Raw genomic sequence first — 25,564 nt, forward strand, 5'->3', positions numbered from 1 at the left:
TCTGTGTTTGAAGGAAATTTTCAATTAGTGCTGTTACACAAATTCAGAAGGCCGATTCCAGACACGCATGAGCAAATAACATCAAATAGAGCATCCAGACCACTCTACTGCATTTAATGTTTTGTTTTCCTGAAAAATACAAGCATACATGAAGAATATAATATAACCTTTTCCTCTTTTGAAATGCAGGGCTATTTTCAGGGACGAGGGAAGCCCGACTCGGAAATCAATGTTTATTGCCATGCGGTCACTTTTCAAAGGTAAAATTACACACAGGGCTGTTTCAACACAGACACACACCGGCATCCCTGCTGTTTTAAAACACAGTACCAACTATTGAGTTTTTAATAGAGCATCAGGGGACGATGCCAAGATAAAAGTGGGAAACCGCTGACTGTTACACTGAAGCTGGACATCAATACACAACAGAGATCACAGAATGCCTCAGTACTGACCTATACAAATTCATAACAGTTATTCTATGATCAAAGTCTTGCTTTTTTTAACGTCACATCCTTTTTAAAGTTCCTATAAAGTTATTTTTATGCAAATGTCAAGAGGATGAATGAATCCATGTTCGCTTTGATATTTATTGGTATATTAAAAAAAATCCAATACAAGACCTACGACACAAACAGCAGGAACATCCCGGCAGCCGGCGTATCATTAATTCAGCACATCACTGTTTCTGTCACAGCCAATGTGGGTCAGGTGACTGCCAACTTAGTCTGTGACATGCAGCAGGAAAATACACAACTCTGTCAGAGGAAGCCAAGCAGATGACAGGTGTGTGTCAGGTTGCTTAAATGAGACAAGTGAACGAAAGAGTTGCTGCATTCGGCTTTGAAATATTCATCAGTTTGCAAGTGGAAGAATTTTGAAAGCAATAAAACATTGATAAGTATTTAGAGAAGCAAAATTAAGGCATTACTGTGATTAGCTATAAAAATATGATTATTTCAGAATTAATGCAGACAATTAAAAACAAAACAGTTGCTACTACAGGCAACACACCTCACCAGGCCACACAAAAAGGCCCGGATATACTTCAAGTGAAATCGAAGAACAAACTGGTCATTTTGAACAAAATCAGGCCAAAGAAAAAAATTTGTTTTGTGTTCGCTTAGGGAGTTCAGCTCGCCAAAGCGAATGTTCCAGAAAAGCTCAGCCTTCTTTGCCGTGGAAATCCTCTCTGGTTAAATTCTTCTGTTCAGTCTGTCGAGATCAGACATCCGCCAGTAAAAACAAGTAAATGCAGTTGTAATTCTAATTGAAAGAGACACTGATACTGTTTTTTCATGTTTAATACTGTAACGCAGCATGCTTTCAAACAATCTGTTGTATAAAGTGCTATAAATAAATAAACTTGACGTGACTTGACCGGAGTGTCGAATTGCAGAGCTCGTGCAAACATCCACATTGCTATGATCAGATGCTCAGTGCTTTTTTCTCATTGCTGTCATTTTTTTGTTGTGTGTTAATTTAGTTATTGAAAGGAAAGCACATATTAACATTATTATCTAAATGCCGCTCTCAACAGCGTGGGCGGTGTCAGGATGTTCACTAACAGTATACTGTGAGTATATCAGGGCTTTTACCAACAGCTGTTCAAGGACGTGTGCTTGCGTTCAAACACAGCTGGACAGAATGTAAAGGTATGGTGCTGAATACAGGGTCCTCCAGATATGTTTTTTTTTTTTTTACGTTTAGGTTTAAGACTTTTTAGACCAAGTAAATTTAGGGATCACAGCCTCATAATGTGCAGTATGAAAAGGGATAATATTAATTAAATGGGCTGTTATTAATATTAAGATGATAATAATATTAAATATTATATTATCACTAATATTGGTCGATAATTCATATAGTACCATCATGTAAATATCATGCATCCCAAGCTACCATGTAAATATCGTGCATCCCTGCATTTAACATAACACAGCATTATAAAAGCGGTGACACTCCTGGTGAGAGATGCTGAAAAACAAGATGCAATACAACAGTCTGTATCTAGATGTCTGTACATCGAGCTTAGGCTATTTTGATTTGTGACAGGAATGAAATAAGGTTGTGAAGGATGGAAGTACAGTGTGTTCAATGGATTGTACTGTTGTTTATGAAACATCTTTCGAAGGGACTTTCAGCAGATAAAAACCTCAATAAAAACGGTTTTGAAAGTTATGAGTTTTGAAAATGACGTGATTTAGGACCTTTATACAGCACATGCTATTGCAAAAGTCTATCCCTCGCAGCCTCATTTTCATCTATAAAATTAAATATGGCATCTACCTTGCAGACAAAATTTTAAAGTAAAAACATTTCCTCTGCACTTAATCTACCTTGAACAGATTGCAAAACGGTTTGCTGTGGACATACTGATTTAATATAAAGTCAGTTTTTGCATTAAAATCTTTCTGCAACAATACATGTAATTTCTTTGAATTATCTTCATCTGTGGTACTTAATTTGCAAATAATGTTTTAGCTTTTTTTTTTCCTCTCAGCATTGGGAAGCATAATTAGGAAGGTGGCACAGAATGTTTTTAGATTCCAAACATAAGTAAAAACAAATCTGGCAGAACCCTGGCTCACTAATGAATAGAGAAACATGATTTCAACAACAAAAAACTCTCTACTGTTATTATGGGCTGGTAAAAAAGTTCTGAGACATATTGGTCGTTATTATTGTTTATAAGCGTAAAGCCTATGAGGCATGATCTTTAAAAAAAAATAAAAAATCTGATTTATCTACATTCAGGTGTAGGTTCAGCCCTGCCAGTGAAATCTAAGCAGGCTAATATTAGAACCTGTCTGTGAATTCGTCATTGTTTGGGTAACAGGTACGCCTGCTTCACAAAGCAGCCAGCATCACCAACAGATTCCTGCAGGTGCTGTATGAATAAAAATATCAGGATGTAAGGAAACATGTGGTCTTTTGAGACCACATTTCACTTCAAATAAAAAAGTTTGTGTGATATTGTCTGCCCAGACCACAAATGAGTTTTAAAAATAGGATTAGGATAGAGTTTTTGTTCACAGATTAGAAAATAGCTCACCCAGAAATGAAAATTCTGTTTTCAATTAACTCATGTCATTCCAAACCTACATTACTTTCCACTGTGGAAGATTTATTTATATGATGGGTTGGGTGCCAGACTCAAAAATGTAGGCCTTTAGGTTTGAAATCAATGACTCTTGATCACAGAACACTAGCAAATTCGTTCTGTTTAGTTTAGAATTTTGTCTTATACGATAAGTTGATAATAATTTTCATGTTATGGGTGATAGCCAATAAATGGCCACCATTAAAAACCTACACTATTTTGTCTAAATAAACTTTTTTTTATAAAAATTTCAACCAAAACTTAAAACCAAAATCAAGTTTGAATGCTAAAATTAAATTTAGGCATCACATCATAATGTACAGTATGGAAAAATCTGTTTAGAGATTTGCTTAAGATTACATTTACTGTGTTTGTTGATAAATTATTAGTATTTTAATTTAAAGGGTTAATTTTAAGTGAGCGTTAGATGATAGCAAAGATTGAAATGTTTATATAGTGCATCCCTAGTTCTGTTCATCGCACAAAGCTATTATATGCTCCAGAAGACTTGGAATATAGACATATGAATCACTTTCCAAAATACTTTTATAATGCTTTTTTGTCATTGTGAAACTTGACAGCACCTGTCCTCATTTCACTTTCATTATAAGGAAAATAGGTGACCAGGATATTATTTTATGTTCTACAGAAGTAAGTCAGAGGACTTGGAATGACATGAGGGTGAGTAAATGATGACAGAGTGTTCATTTTTGGGTGAACCATGCCAATTATTTTATATTAAAATGAATTTCTCTTAAAATAGTTCCAGTCTCTGTGAACTAAGTATGCATGAGCTTTCAGATTTGTTTAACTTTAGTGTGCGTGAAATGGCACAAATCATATTCTGGGGGAAGCAGATCAGCAGGACTAAAACCAGCCCTGAACATCTGCAGTACCTCTGATTGTTTCTAAAGAGCAGTGGACCGCTCATTGGTTCAGCATGACTTTACACTCACAACCCAAAAGTGATCTGAACCAAAAGCCATCTGGTCTCACATGCATTTCCCCAATCACTAATCCTGAAACACAATAACACTGAAGCTTCCTGTAGTGGAGCGCTTCCACTCGCATCTCTGCACCTTTCTAAAGAGAAAATATGGAGGGAAACCAGATGAAAAGAAAATAGGAAAATAACACTGAGTCACAAAAAGGCACAGAGGTAAGGGGCAAATTAAAGAGACAGACATGGAGGGGTTGAGTGGACTTTTGTGGGATGAGTTCTGGATTACCTTCATAGAGCTGAGCATACTGAGGAAATCCTGCCGCTCGGAGCCACTCACAGGCCTCCTTCGCCTCCAGCTCTGAGAGAGACAAAGATGAATTATCACATCATTATCATAATCATTAGGGTTAACCCTAACCTTAACTTAACCTTTGATTAAAATGAGACATCCAGAATACATCAGACCTAATCTGACTACTCATTTCACCATGAATAAGAGCTGTTTAAAGTCATTTAGATAATCTGTGGTCACATTATTAGGTCTGTCTGTGGGAAAAACCTTCAGCATGGCAATGAGAGCGGAACTAAAATATTTAGCTAGTATTCCATGACACAGAACGATCCAACAAACTTTGCAAAAAATAAATGTATTTGGATTAAATAATAGTCCTGAGCTAGAATATTACTTATATTTGTTAGTATATTCTACTTTAACTGTAATCATGGAGACATTGGTCTTCATTCAGCTATCACCAGTCATCAGGGGAACATGGCACCTGTGATGGACAGTGCCTTCAGATTGGCATGAAATTCCAGAGATCACCATGGAAACTGGTGAGGTGATTGAGGAGTCGGTCAACCAACTCAGGAACAACAAAAATTGAGAGGATCTCAGCCATAACAGCCCAGATGCAAGTACAACCTGAGGCTGATATTCAAGAATAATATTACATGTTTTGTCTCTTAGAAATGCACATTTGACAGTAGCTTGAGTTGGGATGCAGATGTAAATTTGTGATCATTAATAAAAATAGTAACAACTGTAAAAATTATAACAACGTAATTTTGATAGGGTAAATTGAAATATTCTGACTGTTTGAGTTAGGACTCTACTTTTATTAAAATTAACCACTGGTCATTCACAGTATCATACATTTCAATCATGATAACCATAGATAAAAACCACATATATAGTTCCTCAATACCATGGTAAAATGTAACTAAATGATTTTTATTGTATTTGTTATGAAAAACAGTATCCTAAATATATTTAGTAAATACAAATGCTAACTTAAAAGTACTGTAATTATATTCCATTACTAGTGTTACATTACATTTAAGGTAAATGATGGTGATTTATAGAAAAGGCTTCTAACTGGATCACATGGCACAGTGTTTCTTGAGTTATTTAGAGCTGCTAAAAATGCCAGTGTCTGGCATTAAGGTCTGAACACGCCTTAGGAGTAATGAAGATATTCTTATTGCAAATTGATAAATTACGGCTCCTCTGTCATTTATTTTGAAAATCAGTCACCAAATATGAAAACCAGAGATCGTAAGCTTTCAAAATGATATATAGTTTGTCAAGATTAGGTTAGGTAGTTTAGGTTTAGTATAGGATATTACTGTTTTAAATATGTAATGGCTGTTGGCCCACCGTTAAACTAGTTTAAATCACAGAGACATACATCATGTGATCGAGATGAGCTGATAAATGGTCCGTGTGGCAGAGTTCAAATGAGTAGTGCTGTTTCATTTCGCTTTTGCAGATAAACATTATATCGAACATTTATCAAACTTTTGTTATTTTATCAAGAAATATTACATTGCAATAATTATCGTTTTGTCACCCAGCCGTACTTTAAATAAGTTTTAAATGATTTGAAAAATGTTGATACCATTAAAATTTCATAATCTCATAACCAATTTCAATATCACAAAAAAACTATTACAAGCAATAGGACAATATATATATATATATATATATATATATATATATATAAACAAGACACAAAGACCTACCTGAAAAACTTCAAGTACTAGATAGGTCTATAGAAATACTACATAAATTATTTAAAGTAATCAAATGTATAAAAAAAAACACAGCATAGTATGTGTAAATTAAACACATCCTTATTAAAGTTACAAAAGTAATTCAGTCAAGAGCAATGAGATTGTTTGATTAACATTATTGACACATACGGCAGCAGGTATATTAGGCTATAAGACCAAATGCACAGATCTAATATACTGGCAAATTTCTACCGGTTTATCGCCCATCCTTAGTTGCATGGTCCACAGAAACATTTGAGTTACTGAAAACTAAATACAAATTATATCAAAACGATCAAACAAGATATAGCCTATGTATGTCCACGTCAATGTTTTCATTTCAAATGAATCCTAAATAATCTGGATCATAGTTTCCCAGCTTTTATTGTCTTATGTACCCCAAAACCAAACCAGAAATGTGTTTCTATTAAATTGTGTTATTTTGGATATCATTCAGCATTATTATTAATATTAAGCTGCTTGATATTGCAAAAATGGCATTTGTTATCATATAATTCTTATTATCATAATCATAAACACACTGGTTTTGCACACTCACAGAAAAAAGCTTACTTCCATGTTGTAAATTTAGATGGATAAGCACTGTTATTTTTAAGATGTAATGTCTGTTTTCAAAGCACAAGCTTTCCAAGTGCCCCCTGGAATCCTCCCGTGTCCACATATCTCTAGTTAGGAATCACTGGACGCAGTTCCCATTTATCATATTAAACAATTGTACACACTAAAAAAAAATGGTTCTTCAGGGGTTCTTTGCGGTGGTTAAGGTGCTATATAGCACCACTACCATTTAAAGAACCTGTTAAGCCCAGTTTGGTTCTTCAGCGGTTCTTTAGCGGTTCTTTGGGGTGGTTAAGGTGCTATATGGCACCTCTTATGGTTCTACATAGCACCATTTGACAAAGGTAGGTGCTATATGGCACTTAAAGTGGTTCCCCTATGATTACAAGCCAATGAACCACTTTTAGTGCTATTTAGCACCATTTTTGTTTAGAGTGTAACTACAAATGTAAACTACGGTTTACTTGCATTAAGATCCTTGTAATTGACTGACTCGACAACAAGACCTCAAGGAAACAAGACAAACTGAAGTGATTGGCCTGAGAAAAATCAATCCCGACATAAATGTTTCTCATCTGCCTCTATCTGGACACAATCCAACAAATCTAAGGAGCAATGAAACTGATCCCATTATCAAACAAGTCAAACCTGAGAGAGAGAGAGAGAGAGAGAGAGAGAGAGAGAGAGAGAGAGAGAGAGATTCCCATTGATTTGGATTTCAAACATGTTATTACACAATAATCATGGTTTCATTAAATCCATATTCTGATATGCCATTCGCACACATTTCACACTCCATTGGGATTATTTGTTTATTCCAGTAGTGCTCTTTATCATTAGATTAGCAAGGTTTACAAGGGCCATCGAGAGCTCTTAGATTTTGTTGGTGCCAGATAGACAGAACAAATCAGTAAACATATAGCACTAGTAAACATTCACCTTATGTCAGCAGTTAGCCTAGGAAGTAGGGGTTGAACAGACTAGTCGACTTTAATGGGCTGCCATGGTGCTTCAAGCTTGACGTCGACTAGTCGCTGATCATTCATGGCATATAGAGGGCGCAACAGGATAAAAATCTTTAAAGTCCACTTTTACGCTCCGTTTTAGTTAAAATGACAAATAAATGCATGCTCAGAGAGCGCTCCACAAGATATGTTTGATGAAGAGAGACGCTGCCAGGTGCAATTCACACGCAATCGCTCTCTCTCTCACACTAATGCATTCATATAAATATAATCTTTACTGTGCTACTTTATTTTTATCTGATTTAGAACGAGCAGAAATCTGTGAGAAATATAACGGCCCAAAGACAAAAGAACTGATGAAAATAACCTTTTATGTAGAAGCGCAGTGTTGTAAGCCCGTCTATACTGTAGGTCCAATGGCGGTTTCCAATAGAACGGAAGAAGGTCTCTGCATGTTACTGTCTTTTCCGCGTGGCAAAGTAATTTAATTCCAATTAAACTTATCTGACTCCATTTTATCACGACTTCGAATTTAGGTTAGAATGCCAATTGGTTATTGGTCATTTATGTAATAGTTTAGCAGCACATTTGATTATTCTTTTCAACTCTTTACTTATATTTTACCAGTTCATATTGTGGCTTTGAGGTCCTCATGCCTTCTGTTTAACATGGGTCTCACGATCACAAACTCGCCAGCTTCGGTCACTAAACAGAGGTAACTGGCTATATATCTGAGATGGTCACGTTCACGCTTACACAATCAAAGATACTTTTGTATAGCCTCCCTTAGTTTGTATACACTTGAATTTTAAAGTAACGTTTACTTCAGGCAGAGGCATGGCCACTACTAAAGATAAAAGTCGACCAACATTACTTCTCTTATAATAGCTTTGGATTGGCCATGCCGTAGTTTCCCACGTACACTTATCTAAAGTAACATTAAATTAAAACAGAGATAAGAGTTGTAGATTAGGATGATGCTAAGGTGAGACTTTTGTCTCAAGTGTCGAATGGTGATGCTACTTTCACAAGAGAGAGTTCAAATGTTAGCTAATTTCCTTTGTTTTCCCAGAGAGTTGCCCTCTCTTCCAGTTTTTCCAGTCTTACAGTTTCATATGGCATAGCTGTGCACAAGACAACCCGCGTTCGAGTCTCAGCTCGAGGTTCGGGCTTATTTGTTCATCAGTGACGTCATCAGCAACTAGTTGATGTCAACTCGACTTTCATCACATAAATGGCGACTTTAAAAAATCTGAAATCGTTCATCCCCCACCAGGAAGTATTGAGGTACAGTTTGAAAAACAGTTATCTTCATTTAGGGAATAAGTGAAGGAGGTTTTTTTAAATTGAATATAGGGATTTGGAATCGGGTGGCATAGAATCAGGATTTATTTTGCAAAAACAAATAATCCCAATGGATTGTCAAATATACTGGAATGGCAATTCATGGATAAAACCATGATTAACCTGTGATTGTGTTCACTGAATGCCAAAAACATTTTCTCTTTGTGCAGCATGAATAACAAAAAGATTTCATAAGCAGGTCACATTAGAACAAACATTCTGAGTATGAACCATTGTCATTTTGGAAGCTAGCCAATCAGATCCAAATGTAAACTGACTAGCCAATGACCTTGCAGAATGAAGAAAGGAGTAGGGAACCAACATTTTTCAACAGAATAACCTCTGTCTAGGTCTGTCAATCAACTAGGTCTGTCAATCAAAACAGCAGCTGTGGCATGAACTTGACGTTATGATTCCAAAACAATCGTAGACTGCTCGCAAGTGTTGTCAGTAATAGTCTTTGTATTCATAAGCATATATGGCTGTCAGGGTGAGTTGGGCTCTGAAATTCTGGCCTATTTATAAAGGCAGGCACAGTCTGCTGAAAGCCCTTCACGATAATCTGGCACACTGAAGCAAAATTGTGTTCAAATGAACAGATTTAATGACACACTAAAACAAATTATGTTTAGTTACAGGCTTCAGAAATCATTTACATATTTCATTTGAGTGTTAAATTATTGTACATATAATATGCAATTCTTCCTATATACAAAACAAGACATACACAAAAGGTATTCAGCAGTGAACACATACACACACAATTAAATGTAAAAAAAATTACATTTCAGAATGCAGTGCTAGACTCATTTCACAATGTCTTAAAATTGCAATATATATAGCTTAGTTATTTTAAGACCTTGTGAAATTAGACTAGCACTGCATTCTGAAATGTATTATTTAATTTTTATTATACAGTTATTATATGCGAAAATAGAAAAATACCAAAGTATTGTAAATAAAATAATAACAAAAGTCTATTCAATTCTGAAAATATCAATTTAATCTACAACAAAATTACGAAGAAATTAAGGTGAAAAGTAAAACAATAGTGCTTATTCCACCCAATGCCGCTGGATACCAAATTATAAATTGAGATGCCAGAAGAACTCAGAAATGCCAGATCTGAAAATGTGTGTAAATATGCATGTGCATATGAACACAAATGGTCACGTACACACACTCTTCATTCCTATGATCAGATCGGCTTTGTCTGTTTCCTGCCTCCATACACTGCCCCTTCAGCATTCCTGAACTCCCTGACTCCCAGCAATGCTCCGGGTTTTCTCGTGCATACGCCCACATTTCTACTGCCTCTAGATCACACACTTGAAGTGATTTAGCATTGTCTGACAATCCATTTAAACACTGCTTTCCATCTACAAATATGATATGTGGCAAGACTAGGATTGCAACAGAAGATTAGACTAAGATTTTCATAGCACGATAAAATCTCAGGAAATATCAGTTCCATGGTATATGGTATTTTAAGAAATGATTCGATATTGATTCATTTGGAAATATTTCAGGAATACATTTTGATCAAATTAAATAAATATTTTTGAAATCTGAGACATTGTTTCTTATCAAAAGTAACTAAGGACAAAGCTTATTGCAAATATTGGATAGGAGGCAGGCTAAATTATGTTTAGTGTAACTTCATTTATGAATCAACTGAAAATATAATTGAATTAAAAGATCAATCTTGGGATTTAAGAATTGATATAAAGACTATATTAAAGTAATGCATTCTAATTAAGATTTTAAATGTTTTGGAGAATTCTTTTTTTTGCGGCGTGGGATGGAGATTGGTGGTATCAGCCTCACATTTCTCTGATATTTTCTCTGCTGCAATGCATGCATATGTATGGCTGTACACAGGTCGACGAGTCTGACAGACGTTCAAGAAGGAAATGATTTGTGTACGCACACTTGATATTCTACATCCGGATGGAATTTTTTCACAGTAATTTTCATACTGTGAATAATAAGTAAATAGCCTATACACTTTGTGACTGTCAATTTTCATACCATGAAACCCTATAGGCAAGAATTTGAATTCATCATCATTACAGTACATTTTTCTCCATGTCAATCATCAATACAAGTTACAACAGTAACTATTACTGATTTTAGTATGTTCAGGAATCATTGATGTTGTAATAAGAAATTCACATTGATAAAAAGGTCCAGACAGACATAAAACATGAACATTCCTGTAACTGCTTCTCTTCTCAGGAAAGGTGGAAAACCCCTAAGTAAAGTGTTTCTTTTTCCCTCTCCTTCTCCACTACCCCTCCCTCTTTTCCTTTTCCCACCCCCTCCCTGTTTCTTCGTTCAATAAACAGGAAGTCTAAAGAATTACGGTATTAAAATAAGGGGATAATGAGTGAGTGCTGTGGGTTAACATGATGATGATGATGATGATGATGATGATGATGATTGACGATGATGATTGACAATTATGTTTAATCTTACTGTATTCTTTTGTTATAGAATAATCTCCTACAGGATAAAAAGAGATGTTTCTTTTGTGATGTTCTTCCATGTATGGACACATGAGAAAGCTCAAAGGGACAGCAGAGATGCAGAGGGCAGAGATAGTCAGTCATCAATGTACTTTAAAAAAAAAGTGGAATTCCCCACCAGAGTTGCCCTCGCAAAAAATATCCATTTGTGAGGTAAATTTTATAACATGGTCATCATTTTCCACTGTTGGTGCAAAGGTCATGGATGAAGATTGTGAATTGTTCACCGGTTTCTATTCCAGTCATTTCTAAATATAAACAATAATTTTCAATTCACCGCCTCACCACTGACCTTTTCTATGATAATACCCTTGACTTCTAGTGATATCAATAATAAAAGGGCCTGATGGCAAAATATATTATATTTTGAGGTCCCTATCTGTCAATCACTATGACTTTATGTCCATTGACAATCACCTCTGAGTTTAGGAAAAACAGCCTAATGGAATTGGTGAGTGGAATTTGCATGCCAAGCCACTCCCCCGTACATACGGGTATATAAGATGGCGGCAAGCATCCACTCTTTAGATTTTTGCTTCAGACCCGAGAACCCGAGGTCCGACCCGAGACCCGAGCAGGTAAGGGCCGAAAACTTCGACAAGTTCCTTGGACATGGGTCGGGTTTGGTATTAGTGGCCTCGGATCTCAGGTAATTTAAAATAAATGTGCTTTCTCCAAATGGACCCGAGAAGACCTGAATTCTTTAAAACTATGTTGGGCATTTAACAAAATGTTATTATTTAAAGGATTAGTTCACCTCAAAATGAAAATTTCCTGATAATTTACTCACCCCAATGCCATCCAAGATGTCCATGTCTTTCTTACTTCAGTGGAAAAAATGTATAGTTTTTTGAGGAAAACATTTCAGGATTTTTCTCCACACAATGGACTTCAACGGTAACCAAATTGTTGAAGTCCAAATCAATGCAGTTTCAAAGGGCTTTGAAGTGCTTCAAAGGGCTCTGCACGATCCCAGCTGAGCAATAGGGTCTTAGAATTGATTTGGTTATTCAATGAATCTATGATTATTATCTTACCGCATACATTTGCGGGTCTATGTGCAATGGACTCTACACACGGTTGCCTCTGCATTTAGACTCAGTTGCTCCACATTTTTGCCTACCATTCAACAAGCGCCGTCAGCATGGATTTTAGACTCGCTGCTTGCAAGAGCTTCCACTGATTATGGTGAACGATGTCAATCGAACGGGCATCTCTCACACCCTCTATTAAGAAGGAGAAGGGCTTTAAATCGGATGTTTCGAGTTATGTCAACAACTTTGAGGGCAAGTTTTCTCAAGTTAACAAGCTAGCTAGCTTCGTTTATGACAGTTCATACTCTTCTCCATCTACACCACATCACTGGGACACATCATACAGGCACATGGTTTCTCCTACCACTGCTATGCTGAGGACACACAGCTCTTCCTCTCATTTCAACCAGATGATCCCACAGTAGCTGCACGGATCTCAAGCTGTCTGGCGGACATCTCGACATGGATGAAGGAACATCACCTGCAGCTCAACCTGGCAAAGACTGAGCTTCTCGTCCTCCCTGCCAATCCGTCTCTGCAACACGACTTCACTATCCAGCTAGACTCATCATCAATCACCCCATCAAGGTCGGTCAGAAATCTTGGATTAACAGTTGATGACCAGCTGACCTTCACAGATCACATTTCAAAGACAGCTCGATCATTCAGGTTTGCACTGCACAACATCAGGAAGATCAGGCCTTTCCTAACTGAGCATGCAACACAACTTCTCGTCCAGGCCCTGGTCATTACTAGGCTTGACTACTGCAATGCTCTTCTGGCTGGACTTCCATCATGTGCAACTAAACCTCTACAAATGATTCAGAATGCTGCAGCTCGTCTTATCTTCAACGAGCCCAAGAGGGCCCACGTCACTCCTTTGTTCATCTCACTGCACTGGCTACCTCTCTCTGCTCGCATCAAGTTCAAGGCATTGACGCTTGCTTACAGATCTGTCACAGGCTCAGCTCCCTCCTACTTTCACTCACTCCTACAAGTCTACATCCCTACCAGAAGCCTTCGATCGATCAACGAGCGACGTCTCGTGGTTCCATCACAGAGAGCCAAAAAATCACTTTCCAGAACATTCTCATTCACAGTTCCATGCTGGTGGAATGATCACCCCACCCGCATCCGGAATGCAGAATCCATGACAACATTCAAAAAAGAGCTGAAAACTCTTCTCTTCCGTGAGCACTTAACCTCATAAAAAAAACATAAAAAAAAAACATTCTGTTCCTGTAAATTCTCGCTTATCGAGCTTATGCTACTCTGAATAATGCCTGAACTTCGAATTTTGAGCACTTCTTGCGTTGTTTTTTGCCTCTTCACGATGACTTGCTTAAAGGGTTAGTTCACAAAAAAATTCTGTCAGTAATTACTCACCCTCATGTTGTTCCAACCGCGAAAGACCTTCATTCATCTTCGGAACACAAATTAAGATATTTTTGATGAAATCTGAGAGCTGATCACTTCTCCATAGGCTGCTAGGTGACCGAAACTTGCTGGCCCAGAAAAGTTATTAAAGAGATCGTTAATATAGTCCAAGTGACTACAGTGGCTCAATCTTAAGTTTTTCAAGTGACGAGAATACTTTTTGTGCGCAAAAACAAACAAAAACAACGACTTTATTCCACAATTCATTTCCTTCTCTCTGGGCCTCTAGTTGGTTCACGTAGTGTTTTTGCGCTGCGCGTCTGTGTTATACGTCATCACGCATCACACACATGACCAGCGTCGGCCAATAGTGAGCCTACGTGGTGACGTATAACACAGACGCGCTGCGCTAAAACACTACGTGAACCAACTAGAGGCCCAGAGAGAAGGAAATGAATTGTGGAATAAAGTCGTTATTTTTGTTTGTTTTTGCGCACAAAAAGTATTCTCGTCGCTTGATATACTTAAGATTGAGCCACTGTAGTCACTTGGACTATATTAACGATCTCTTTAGTAACTTTTCTGGGCCAGCAAGTTTCGGTCACCTAGCAGCCTATGGAGAAGTGATCAGCTCTCAGATTTCATCAAAAATATCTTAATTTGTGTTCCGAAGATGAACGAAGGTCTTACGCGGTTGGAACAACATGAGGGTGAGTAATTACTGACAGAATTTTCATTTTTGGGTGAACTAACCCTTTAATTTAGTCCCAATTTGTAAGTCGCTTTGGACAAAAGCGTCTGCTAAATGACTAAATGTAAATGTAAATGTTATACATTCAGTTTTCTGAAAACCTTTTTAGATCTTCTGTTTTTATAGTTTTACTAATGTTATTATGTATTATATTAGTAATATTATATAGCAGCTTCCAAATCAGTCAGCAGGACACTGGGATTTTTCCTGACTGACTGCGGGCTGCAGGCTGTGGACACTTCAATGGCGTTTACGTTCGGGTACAGTCGGGTTAGAAAGTAAATGCCGTTGGGTTGGGTTTTTCTTTAAACATTTTTTATTTATTTATGCACGTCGGATACGGGTAAGAAATGATTTGGTCGGGTACAGATTTTAGGACCCAAGAAGACCTCTACTCCACATACACCAAAGCTCCTGCAGCTGTCTTCAGGGCTGCAGCTTCACAGGGGTCTTATACATTTCAGCTGCATCCTCTTCATCAGTGTAAATGAGAAACTAGGATATCCCAGATGATTCTGTTCTCTGCTCGCAGATCAGCATACGCTGTCAAACCATGTGAATTGCTTGATGTTTTATAAAACAAGTATGTTATGATATGACTTTCCTCCCTACATTTTTCTGTAAAAAGTATACTAAGTAACTTCTGATAAATATTTAAACAACCAAACGCTCAAATTCTTGCCAAACATGGTTTCGAGTTCCGAGACACTGACTGTGCTACATCCATAACATCTATATACAGCCCAAAGACATGTCTGCAACAGCTCTGAGCTAAATAAAGCTCTTGTGAGAGTAATGATAGAGGGAGTATTCTGTGTGTATCAGCATTCCTCTCACAGCTGTTTCAAGAACATGCTTTGAGGTTTTACAGCATTCATAAGTGTCTCTGTGTGTTGATATGAGACCTGTATACCACAGAGCTCTATAATCGGTCCCTTGACATGTCCCTTCCGCAGAGCCGATCAGCCCTATTCGCACACTACGCAAGTTGAGTAGGGCCCCGCAAATTACTCAAGACCCCTCCTCCCCCTCGTGTCAAAGCGCATCAATCAAAGTTTACAACATCAATGAGAAAATTAAGCGAAACTATCCTTCTGGTCACGAATAGAGAGAAAAAACACCATGAGAGTGAATTGCAGGAACAGCAATCAGGCAGACTCAGGCGCACATACGTTTAAAACAAGACAATGATTATCTAGTCTCCAAGTCAGTTTAGTTACAACTCTGCAATAAAGCAAGATGGAAAGCAATGTATTGACATTGACTATTGGTCTATAGGCTATATTGCATTTAAAATGTTGATTGGCTGGACATACTGGTCAATATGGATGCACATCCCTCAGTAAATAATAACCATCAAGTATCAAATATTGCTTTTATCATTTAAAACACAGTGACATGCTATGGCAAGCCATTTTAGCTTTTATTCGTTCACAGGATGCATTTTTGATATCAATAATTAAATTTGTACTATTTAAAATATGAATTCTTGATATTAAGAATGTACTTTTTCTAGTAACAATGTCTATTTCTGATATCAGGAATTTTCACATTTCATTAGTACTAGTTTAAGGAGGGAGGATTGTAGTGGGAGCACTGGGGTGTCAGATGTGACTCTGTGGCAATGGCAAATGGTTTACATGGCTCAGGTATGAGGGTCCCTTAACATAATTTTGCTTAGGGCCCCAGGGAGGTCAGGACCGGTTCTGCCCTTGCCCATCTTGACATGGCTAGTTCTACATAGAACTATTTGAGCACCGTAAACATCAGAAATCTTTGTATTCAGAATTGTACTCCGAATCATAAAAACAAGTGTGATATCAGAAAGTCTGTAACATCATGTAAACTTTTGACGATGTGTACAGTTTTTAGTGGTATTGATGTTCAAGCGACTCCTAGGGTTTTTATAAATGAAACAGCAATCGACTGCAATCATATTGCAATTTTGGTCCCAAACGCATCAATGAGCTCCCAATGTAGACATCAATGCAGCAGCAATTCAACAATGTTTTGATAGAATTTTTGAAGAAAACTGTACCGTTTTTTTGTACAGCTTAGCCGGTAATTGATTTGACACACATACATCCTACACAATCTCTTGTTATATGCCATCTTTCTTTCTCCATTACTGAAGTTCTAAAATGTTTTTAGATGATCACTTGTGTGCTTAAGTAATTATGTTGACAGCCTCTGTAACAGTTACCAATGAACATCTGCCTTTTGTTAGACCTACAAAGAAACCAGCAGAAAGGATATTTTCAGATCCTCATATTTTTCCTTAAAAGTGCATCACTTTGGTTCTTTCATTGTACGAAAATTTTGTGAAAATACAGTATGTGCATAATACACACAAAGTTAAAACGTTTGGGGTCAGTAAAAACATTGTTTTAAAGAAATTATTTTATTCAGCAAGGCTGCATTTAAAGCTACGATATTTAATTTTTTTCGCCGCTAGAGGTCGCTAACTTCTTACAATAACAAAGGCGTAGGTTGATGACGCATGAGTGGAATTATGGAACTTGTCGTCATGCCAAAGGATCTAATAATGTTTATGGATGAGTGAATACATTGATGTTTTTAACATGACTGGTATGAAGCAGGTCGCGATTGCTAATGAGAGACAGATATCAGCACCACACGCGAGTCCTGCGGATATAAAGGAATAAGGACATTTCATTCTACCGAACTACCCGCAAGAATCATCAAAGAATCCCAAAAAAATGGTTTCCACAAAAAACTCCAAGCACCACGTTCAACAAGAGTAAGAAATGTTTCCTTTCCACCAATTCAGAATATTAGAATGTTTTCTGAAGGATCATGTGACACTCAAGACTGGAGTAATAATGCTGAAAGTTCAGCTTTGCCATCACAGAAATAAATTACATTTAAAAAAATATTCAAATAGAAAACAGTTACTTTAAATTGCAATATTATTTCACAATATTAGTGTTTTTACCATACTTTTGTTGACCAAATAAATGCAGCTTCGACGAGCATAAGAGACTTCTTTCAAAAACATTTAAAACATCTTACCGACCCCAAACTTTTGTACAGTAGTGTATGTGCATTCAGTGAAAAACATATACTGCTGCTGAAACCTCATAATTTCTCAATGATTCTCTGTCATGTACTGCCTCATTTTGGCAGCAAATCAACAAAGTTGGCCAAAATGAGAACAAGAACCTGGGGAACGCAAGTGATTGCAAGTTTGCAACAGAATAAATCAGGATGTTTTACGCTGTGAATGTGTGTAATGCGTATTTGTCCCTTCAGGACATGCTGTATAAAGTACATGGTCATTTTATCAGGCACCTTACAGATGACATTCATCAAACACAGACTATTCTGCCTCTGAAAGATCCACATTTTGTTCAATTAAAGTGAGTTCACTGAAAAAATAAATAAATCAGAGACAGAAGAAAAATTTGATTGAAAACACACCTTTGATGTAATTAGACTGACTATAGCTTGCATTCACAAAACTCAGCACTATCTGCCTGGTACAATTAAAGTCACCATAAAATAAAATAAAAAATGTAATGGAATATTGCCTTATTTATTATAAATTATTTATCTGTGCACATCATAAAATTTTTTTTTATTCATGTGCCTTCATAATCTTTAATCATAAAAATAACTTCCACTCACACTTGTAGCGACATCTCTTCTCTGATGATGTGTTTTTTGACACAAGAGCAGAACAACCTGTATGAGATCACAGCAATAGTAAACCACAATGATCCAATCAATTCCTGATGGACAAAATCAAGTCCTGTGCTCTTTTTTCTTTTCGAGAAGCCGTTTCACTCAGACATACATCACAATAAGAAAAGACTAATCACAATGTCGTTTCATATCGACTTTACAGTCACACTATTACCGCCCACGGAAAGCAAATGTGCAATGTCCTTTTATTCAAAAGATATCTGTGTATATTTTCTACTTAACAAGACAGCATCAGAGCTGAAGAAATATAACTCAGAATATATCCTGACTACTCTTTCAGCATTTTAAAGAGATGTTTGAGGTGCCAGCACCACAGTGGACAAACACTGCAAATTGCGTTCAACAAAGATTTTGTGGGCGTGTTTGCATTACCTGATTTGCATAAATCCTTTAGGGAGTCAGCCAGGCACTATAAATGATACGTTACGTTATCAGTGGCTGCAATTCAGTGTTGTAAATTTCCCCACAGCACTCACTATCAAAGAACCTTGTCAAAAGTAATCATCATTCGATTTATTTTTATTATTTTTACCTACTTTGCTGAATCCCTCTCTCAACCAGTATAGTAGAGTATAAGCATACTCTACATGAGCTGCAGCTGCAGTACATACCAGCAAAAGGTTTATACACAGAATTTGTTCAGCTATTTTAAACCCGTTTTAAAAGCGATGGAAATCTGGATTAATGCAAAATAACTTCAATAACTAACAACTGAAATGTGAACAGCATGATTAATAAGATACCCGCCCACTCACTCTGCTCAGCCCTAAACCACACACAGAGCGGCGCTGAGCGGGTGAGAGTGATTTGTAGTAAGCCTGGGTAATCCCTGCTGCATGAGCAAAACAAACCAGAATTAGACCGAGAGGCATTTAAAGCACTGAAAACCCTGAAGCAGAAAAGAAAAACACTACTAAATGCTCCCATGAGCGCGGAGAGAGCAGAATAAAAGTACTTCATCTCATTTTGAATGCGCTTTAAACGCCTGTTGTTGGCATCACATATGTGATGCTGGATCACAAAACCAGTGATAAGTCGCACGGGTATATTTGTGGCAATAGCCAACAATACATTGTATGGGTCAAAATTATCGATTTTTCTTTTATGCCAAAAATCATTAGGGATATTAAGAAAAGATAATGTTCCATGAAGATATGTTGTAAATTTCCAACCCTAAATATAAAAACATTTATTTTTGTGAGTGAATGCAGCACAATCGCGAACATAAATGGACAACTTTAAAGGCAATTTTCTCAGTGTTTTGATTTTTTTGCACCCTCAGGCTTTAGATTTTCAAATTTTCAAATAGTTGTATCTCGGCCTATTATTATCCTATCCTAACAAACCATACATCAATGGAAAGCTTACTTATTCAGAAAATGTACCCATGTGACTGGTTTTGTGGTCCAGGGTCACATATGTGTGGTGGTATCTGTTTGTGTGTGTGATGGGGGGGGGAGTGACCTTTGGTAAATTGAATGTAGTGTGAACCTGCTGTTTGCAGGGAGTGTGTGTGAGTGTGAGTGTGTGATAAAGTAAGAGAGCCAATGAGAGAAAGATGCAACCAAATGGGGGCTCCATTTGGAAGCATTTATCCATAGGAGTTTTATCTATGAGTTTTATATAGGAGTTTGCACCCCTATGGCAAGAGCATCATTGCTTGCATGTGAGAATAATTATAAATATATTTTTTAATTCTTATTAAAACAAAAATGCATTATTGGTGGTAATAGTGTGGTATGATTGCAATATATTTTTAAGACTGTACACAACATCAAACACTAAAGCATGCCTCAAGCAACATGATCATGAGTTCAATTCCCAGGGAATGCACAAACGTACAAAATCTATATCATCTGATGATCTAATAAAAATGTTTTTAACACTTTATAATAAAGTTTAATTAGTTAAAGCTAAAATTAAATAATGCATTACACTTTTACAGAATTTATTAATTTTGATAGGCCTATATTATATTATATATTTATGTCAGAGGAGAGTTTTTTGGATTGCTTAAGGAAGTGCCAATCAATAGTAAGTAAAATTTAATTTAAACTTATGGTAACAAACATTTCATTTAGGTTGACCAAAGTGCTGTACATAAAGTTAAAATAATGTAAACAAAATAAACAAGATATATATATAAAAATAAACTCATTGGCCAAAAAAAAAAAAGAGAAAACACAAAATTAAGTTTAAGATAAAAAAAATAAAAAAATACAAATTCTACATATATGTGACCCTGGACCACAAAACCAGTCACATGGGTCAATTTTCTGAAATTGAGATTTATACATCATCTGAAGCTGAATAAATAAACTTTCCATTGATGTATGGTTTGTTAGGATAGGATAATAATAGGCCGAAATAAAAATATTTGAAAATCTGAAGTCTGAGGGTGCAAAAAAATGGAAACATTGTGAAAATCGCCTTTAAAGTTGTCCATATATGTTTGCGATTGTGCTGCATTCACTCACAAAAATAAATGTTTTTTATATTTGCGGTAGGAAATTTACAAAATATCTTCATGGAACATGATCTTTACTTAATATCCTAATGATTTTGGGCATAAAAGAAAAATTGATAATTTTGACCCATACAATGTATTGTTGGCTATTGCCACAAATATACCCGTGCGACTGGTTTTGTGATCCAGGGTCACATATTGTAACATATATGCAGTTATTGTGAATTCTTTTTACCTTGATAATCGTGAACTGAAAAATCTGACAGCCCAATTTAAAATATACTCATTTATAAATATACTAATATTAATAAAAATAAAATAAAAAATAAACTTTACATAATGTTAATCTGCCATCGCTAAAATGTTGTGTTGCCACAATCCTAACTTTTTCTATATTAATCTGCATCAACAACATCCAGTTGTTGTGACTTTAACTCTCCCCGCCACTGACGGAAATCTCCGGCTTTCCGTGTTTTCACTGTTAGAATTGTGACGAATGTTGCTCAGTGACGTAAAAGTCACATGAATTCCGATATGACTGTTCAGACTGCAGTTGCATTGAAAAACATCTGGCCTGTATCGGAATTAGTACCACCTATGGAAGCGTTTAGCCTGACTACGTCAGACTTCGTACTTCCGCTCAATTTCAGTTCGCTTCTGTACGCAGTCTGAGATAGCGACCTATCTCCCAGTTTAGCTTCGGCCTGAAAACAGCCGGCCAATCAACGAACAGAGGGCGGGCTGAGAGCCGTGACGTATAGACGCTGATTGTACCGTGGATGCGTAGATTTACTTCACATAATCTGCAAAAGTCGTTCACAGCCATGTTCACTCCGGTATTTCGCTCGATGGTTTTGTTTTCGCATCATACATGTGTTTACAGTGGAAGTTCGATGCGGCTAAGCAGGCTACCAATTTGTAGTGGGTTTTCTTCTGCGTTGTGTTTGATTTTAAAGAAAGAGATCCCACACAATGATGTACTTTGGGTTTTTTTTTCTTTACTCTCAGCCTCTGTGTCAAAAGAAATAACAGACACGATCACACTTAAGCAAAGGTAATTGGCATTTCTGGTCTAGCCGTGCCTCTCGCCACGACATCCAGCGAAAGAGAGCGCACTTAACAATTATAGAAATAAATTCAATAATAATAAAAGAAAAGAAGAAAAGAAATATAGAAAAATAACAATAATGAATGATCCATCTACATACCTGTGTCAAAAGAAATAACAGACACGATCACACTTAAGCAAAGGTAATTGGCATTTCTGGTCTAGCCGTGCCTGTCAATCAACACATGATATCTCAATGTAAATTCATATACAGAAAATACATTTGAACATTGCATGGATCCTTCAAAATAAACAAATACAACTTTACACAATTACAAATGTATAACTCATATTAAATTCAACTGTAAATGTTTTAACGAAAAATATATCGTTCTAAACTCACAAGCATACCGCACGTGCAACTGCGGCCATTAATCAAATGCGTACTTCGATCAAACATACTCTTATAACATTTATAACCCAGACTGTTGATCTCTCAGTACAGAAAAGACAACAAATAAACTCATTATATACAGAAAATTCCTATACAACACTCAATAAAGCACATTTACACACTTCTCTGAGGAGCAGATAAAAACGTACCTCTCGCCACAACATCCAGCGAAAGAGAGAGCGTACACACGTCATAACCAAACGTTATGTGATAACGGTAACCAATGATTTTAAACTTCAGACAGGCGCTTTTCAATTATGCCCTTCCAGACTCTGTCTACGAAGCAAAGCGAAGTAGCAGAGTTTGGTATTACCAGGCTAGGAAGTGGCACAAATCGGAACTGAAAAGATCAGATTCCATGTGGTTTGTGCTGTTCACACAGTCATGACAAAAACAGATTTGAGTCACACAAAAAAAGCAAAAAAGCAAAATTCTGATTCTGTCAGAATTCTGTGTTCCTGGAGTGGTTTTGGTTGAAAGCAAAAAGCATTCAGGTCAGTGCTTTCAAGGGGACCTATTATGCAAAATTATTATTATATGGTTTTTGAACATAATTATGTGTCCAAAGTGCGTGTACACAACAACCCTATTGTGGTAAAATTCATCCACTCCCATTTGTTATTTTCCCCATAAATCTGAAACAGTGTCTCAAAATGAGCCGTTCAGGAATGTACTCTAATGTGACATCACATTGGAACAGGCTCCGTCCTCGACTGCTGACGGACTCTGCCCTATAAGCTTAGCTCCTCCCCCGAGTGTGCTGTGCAGTCCGCCATGTTTATCTTTGTGAAAACCATATATCAGAAGTTTAAACTGATATGGTTTTAAAACGCATGCAAAAAATACATTTTCATGATGACGAAGAACTGCAATGTCACGTGAGAGTGATCGTGACAGAGATGATGATCAAAAACAAACAGATATTTTGTACGTTTTTGACAGTATCCAAGGCACAAGCTGTAAAGGCAAAGCTCTATTCTGGAAAGCACGGTGGGGAGCAACAGCTCATTTGCAGATACATGCACGAAAACAGCATGTTTTTGCTTCCACTCAAAAATGATCTGTGGGTATTTTGAGCTGAAACTTCACAGATACATTCTGGGAACACCTGAGACTTATATTACATCATGTAAAAGGGGGCATTATAGGTCCCCTTTAACTACAGTGACTATTTAAAGAGGTCTTCTTTTGGTATATTTCTCAATGTACTTGAGAACATTTCTGATAATTCTATGACATCTTTGTCTCTCTGATGAAAGTGAAAGGTCACAGACATTTCCAGCGGCTCATCAGGACTTTTGAGAAATGAACCAAGGAGGCTCTGTGAGTTTCTGAAAAGTCTCTGTGTTTCAAAAGACTGCATTTTAAAGATAGTCTGTGCATTTCTGAAGAGCCCCTGTTTTCTTCAGAAGAGTTTCCGAGGAGTCTCTGCCCTTTCCACAGAGTATCACTATGTTCCATCCTGAAGAATATAAGTGCATTTATGAACAAGCTGCTGTGAATTTCTGGATAGTAACATTACATGAACAGTACGACTGATTCCTTATGAATTTACACATCTGTTTGAAGATAAACAAATCACATCCACACATGCTGTTAAATATAGCACACACACAAAAAAAATATTCTGTCCTTATGTACTCACTGTAATATTGACCCAAACCTGTATGACTTCAGTAGAAAATGAAAGAAGATATTTTGAGGAATGTTTCACGTTTAAAAAAAATAAAAATGTATTTATACAATGGAGATCAATGGTCACGAAAGTTCCTTGATTACCAACATTCTACAAAATATCCTCTTTTATGTTCTGCATAACAAATAAAGTCTATACATGTTTGGAGTGACATGAGGGTCAGTAAATTACAGAATTTAATTTTTTTTGTGAACCATCCCTTTAATACATTCTCAGCTTTTTTTTTACCTCATATCATTTGGTTCATGATGTTCAGATCTGGGTGTAAGTAGTTCTAAGTAAAATGTCTTTAGAAGCATCTGCTGTATGAATAAATAACATCTGTGAAGTGTGTGTGTGGGGAAGGAAATGTTTTCTGTGCTCTAGCTGTGTGTGTGTGTGTGTGTGTGTGTGTGTGTGTGTGTGTGTGTGTGTGTGTGTGTGTGTGTGTGTGTGTGTGTGTGTGTGTGTGTGTGTGTGTGTGTGTGTGTGTGTGTGTGTGTGTGTGTTTGGCTGAATACACCTCATTGTTCTTAGCGGTTCTTTGGCTTCTACCCACAATCCCACAATCCACCTCTACTTACCCCAATTAAACTTCTCATTTTCTTCTTTTACCAATCCTGTTTATGCCTTTCTATTTCTCCTCTTACATTTCTCCTTTCATTTACCCAACAAACAAACAAATGTGTGATTAACATTCCTCACTGACTGACATTCAAGTTCAGGGTTCAGAGGTGAAATTCTCACTAAACCTTGCATGTCATAAGCAATGATAAGTCAGTCATAGCGATAATGAAAATAATTAAAACACTGTTACGAAATTGAATGTTGACATAAAAATATTACTAGACATATAGCCTAACACTGCTACATTATCAATAATGCATCAATGTTTTTGAATAAGATATATCTAAAAGGAATAGCATTAGGTGAGGCTAAAGAGTGAATGAAAACCAATAAACTGAAACCTGTTCAATGTCACATTCTATATGAGATTAATCAGATATCAGATACACAACATAAAAGTAACATTACAGCTTGTATCTGCACAAAAGGACGCAAATGGAAGTGAACTTGAACCAAGTTACGCGTTTGTCTGAATGTGCAACTCCCATTGTGGATGCGCTCTTCCCGTAACAACAACGCTGAAACACGGGAAACCGAAGCACAAATAATTCATAACACTATTACAACAGTGTTCTCATTATAATGTTATGAATATGACAGATTTTCGCTGCACATCTTGCGCTTAACTGTATTTTCATCATAACCAAAGTGATTCCAGGCATCACTGGCCACTTTTAAATCCATAGTTTCACTTTATTTTGCCGGTCTGGACGCTATGCTGTCCTAACGGTAAACAGTCAGACCTCAGGTATACCGCCCAAAATGCTACAATAACCAATCAGAAATATATTTTTTTAAAGTCATGGTGATAGTTTTCTTGACCAATCGTCGCCGTCACGTCCAAGTACTCATGCTCATCCCTACTCCAGGGGCCACAAGGGGGTGCTAGAT

General features: G+C 36.8%; 1 protein-coding gene across 4 annotated transcripts in view; it reads right to left on the reverse strand.

The window, feature by feature from the left end:
* Positions 1-25,564, reverse strand: part of stard8 (StAR related lipid transfer domain containing 8) — a 62,768-nt gene that overhangs the window by 21,851 nt on the left and 15,353 nt on the right. For all 4 annotated transcript variants that reach the window (XM_082169015.1, XM_082169014.1, XM_082169013.1 and 1 more), the window contains one exon: positions 4,333-4,404. In XM_082169015.1, coding sequence (XP_082025141.1) covers positions 4,333-4,404 — 72 coding nt within the window. The remainder of the gene's footprint in view (positions 1-4,332; positions 4,405-25,564) is intronic.

Source organism: Leuciscus leuciscus (genome assembly GCF_965113295.1).
Source record: "Leuciscus leuciscus genome assembly, chromosome: 5".
Classification (NCBI taxonomy): domain Eukaryota; kingdom Metazoa; phylum Chordata; class Actinopteri; order Cypriniformes; family Leuciscidae; genus Leuciscus; species Leuciscus leuciscus.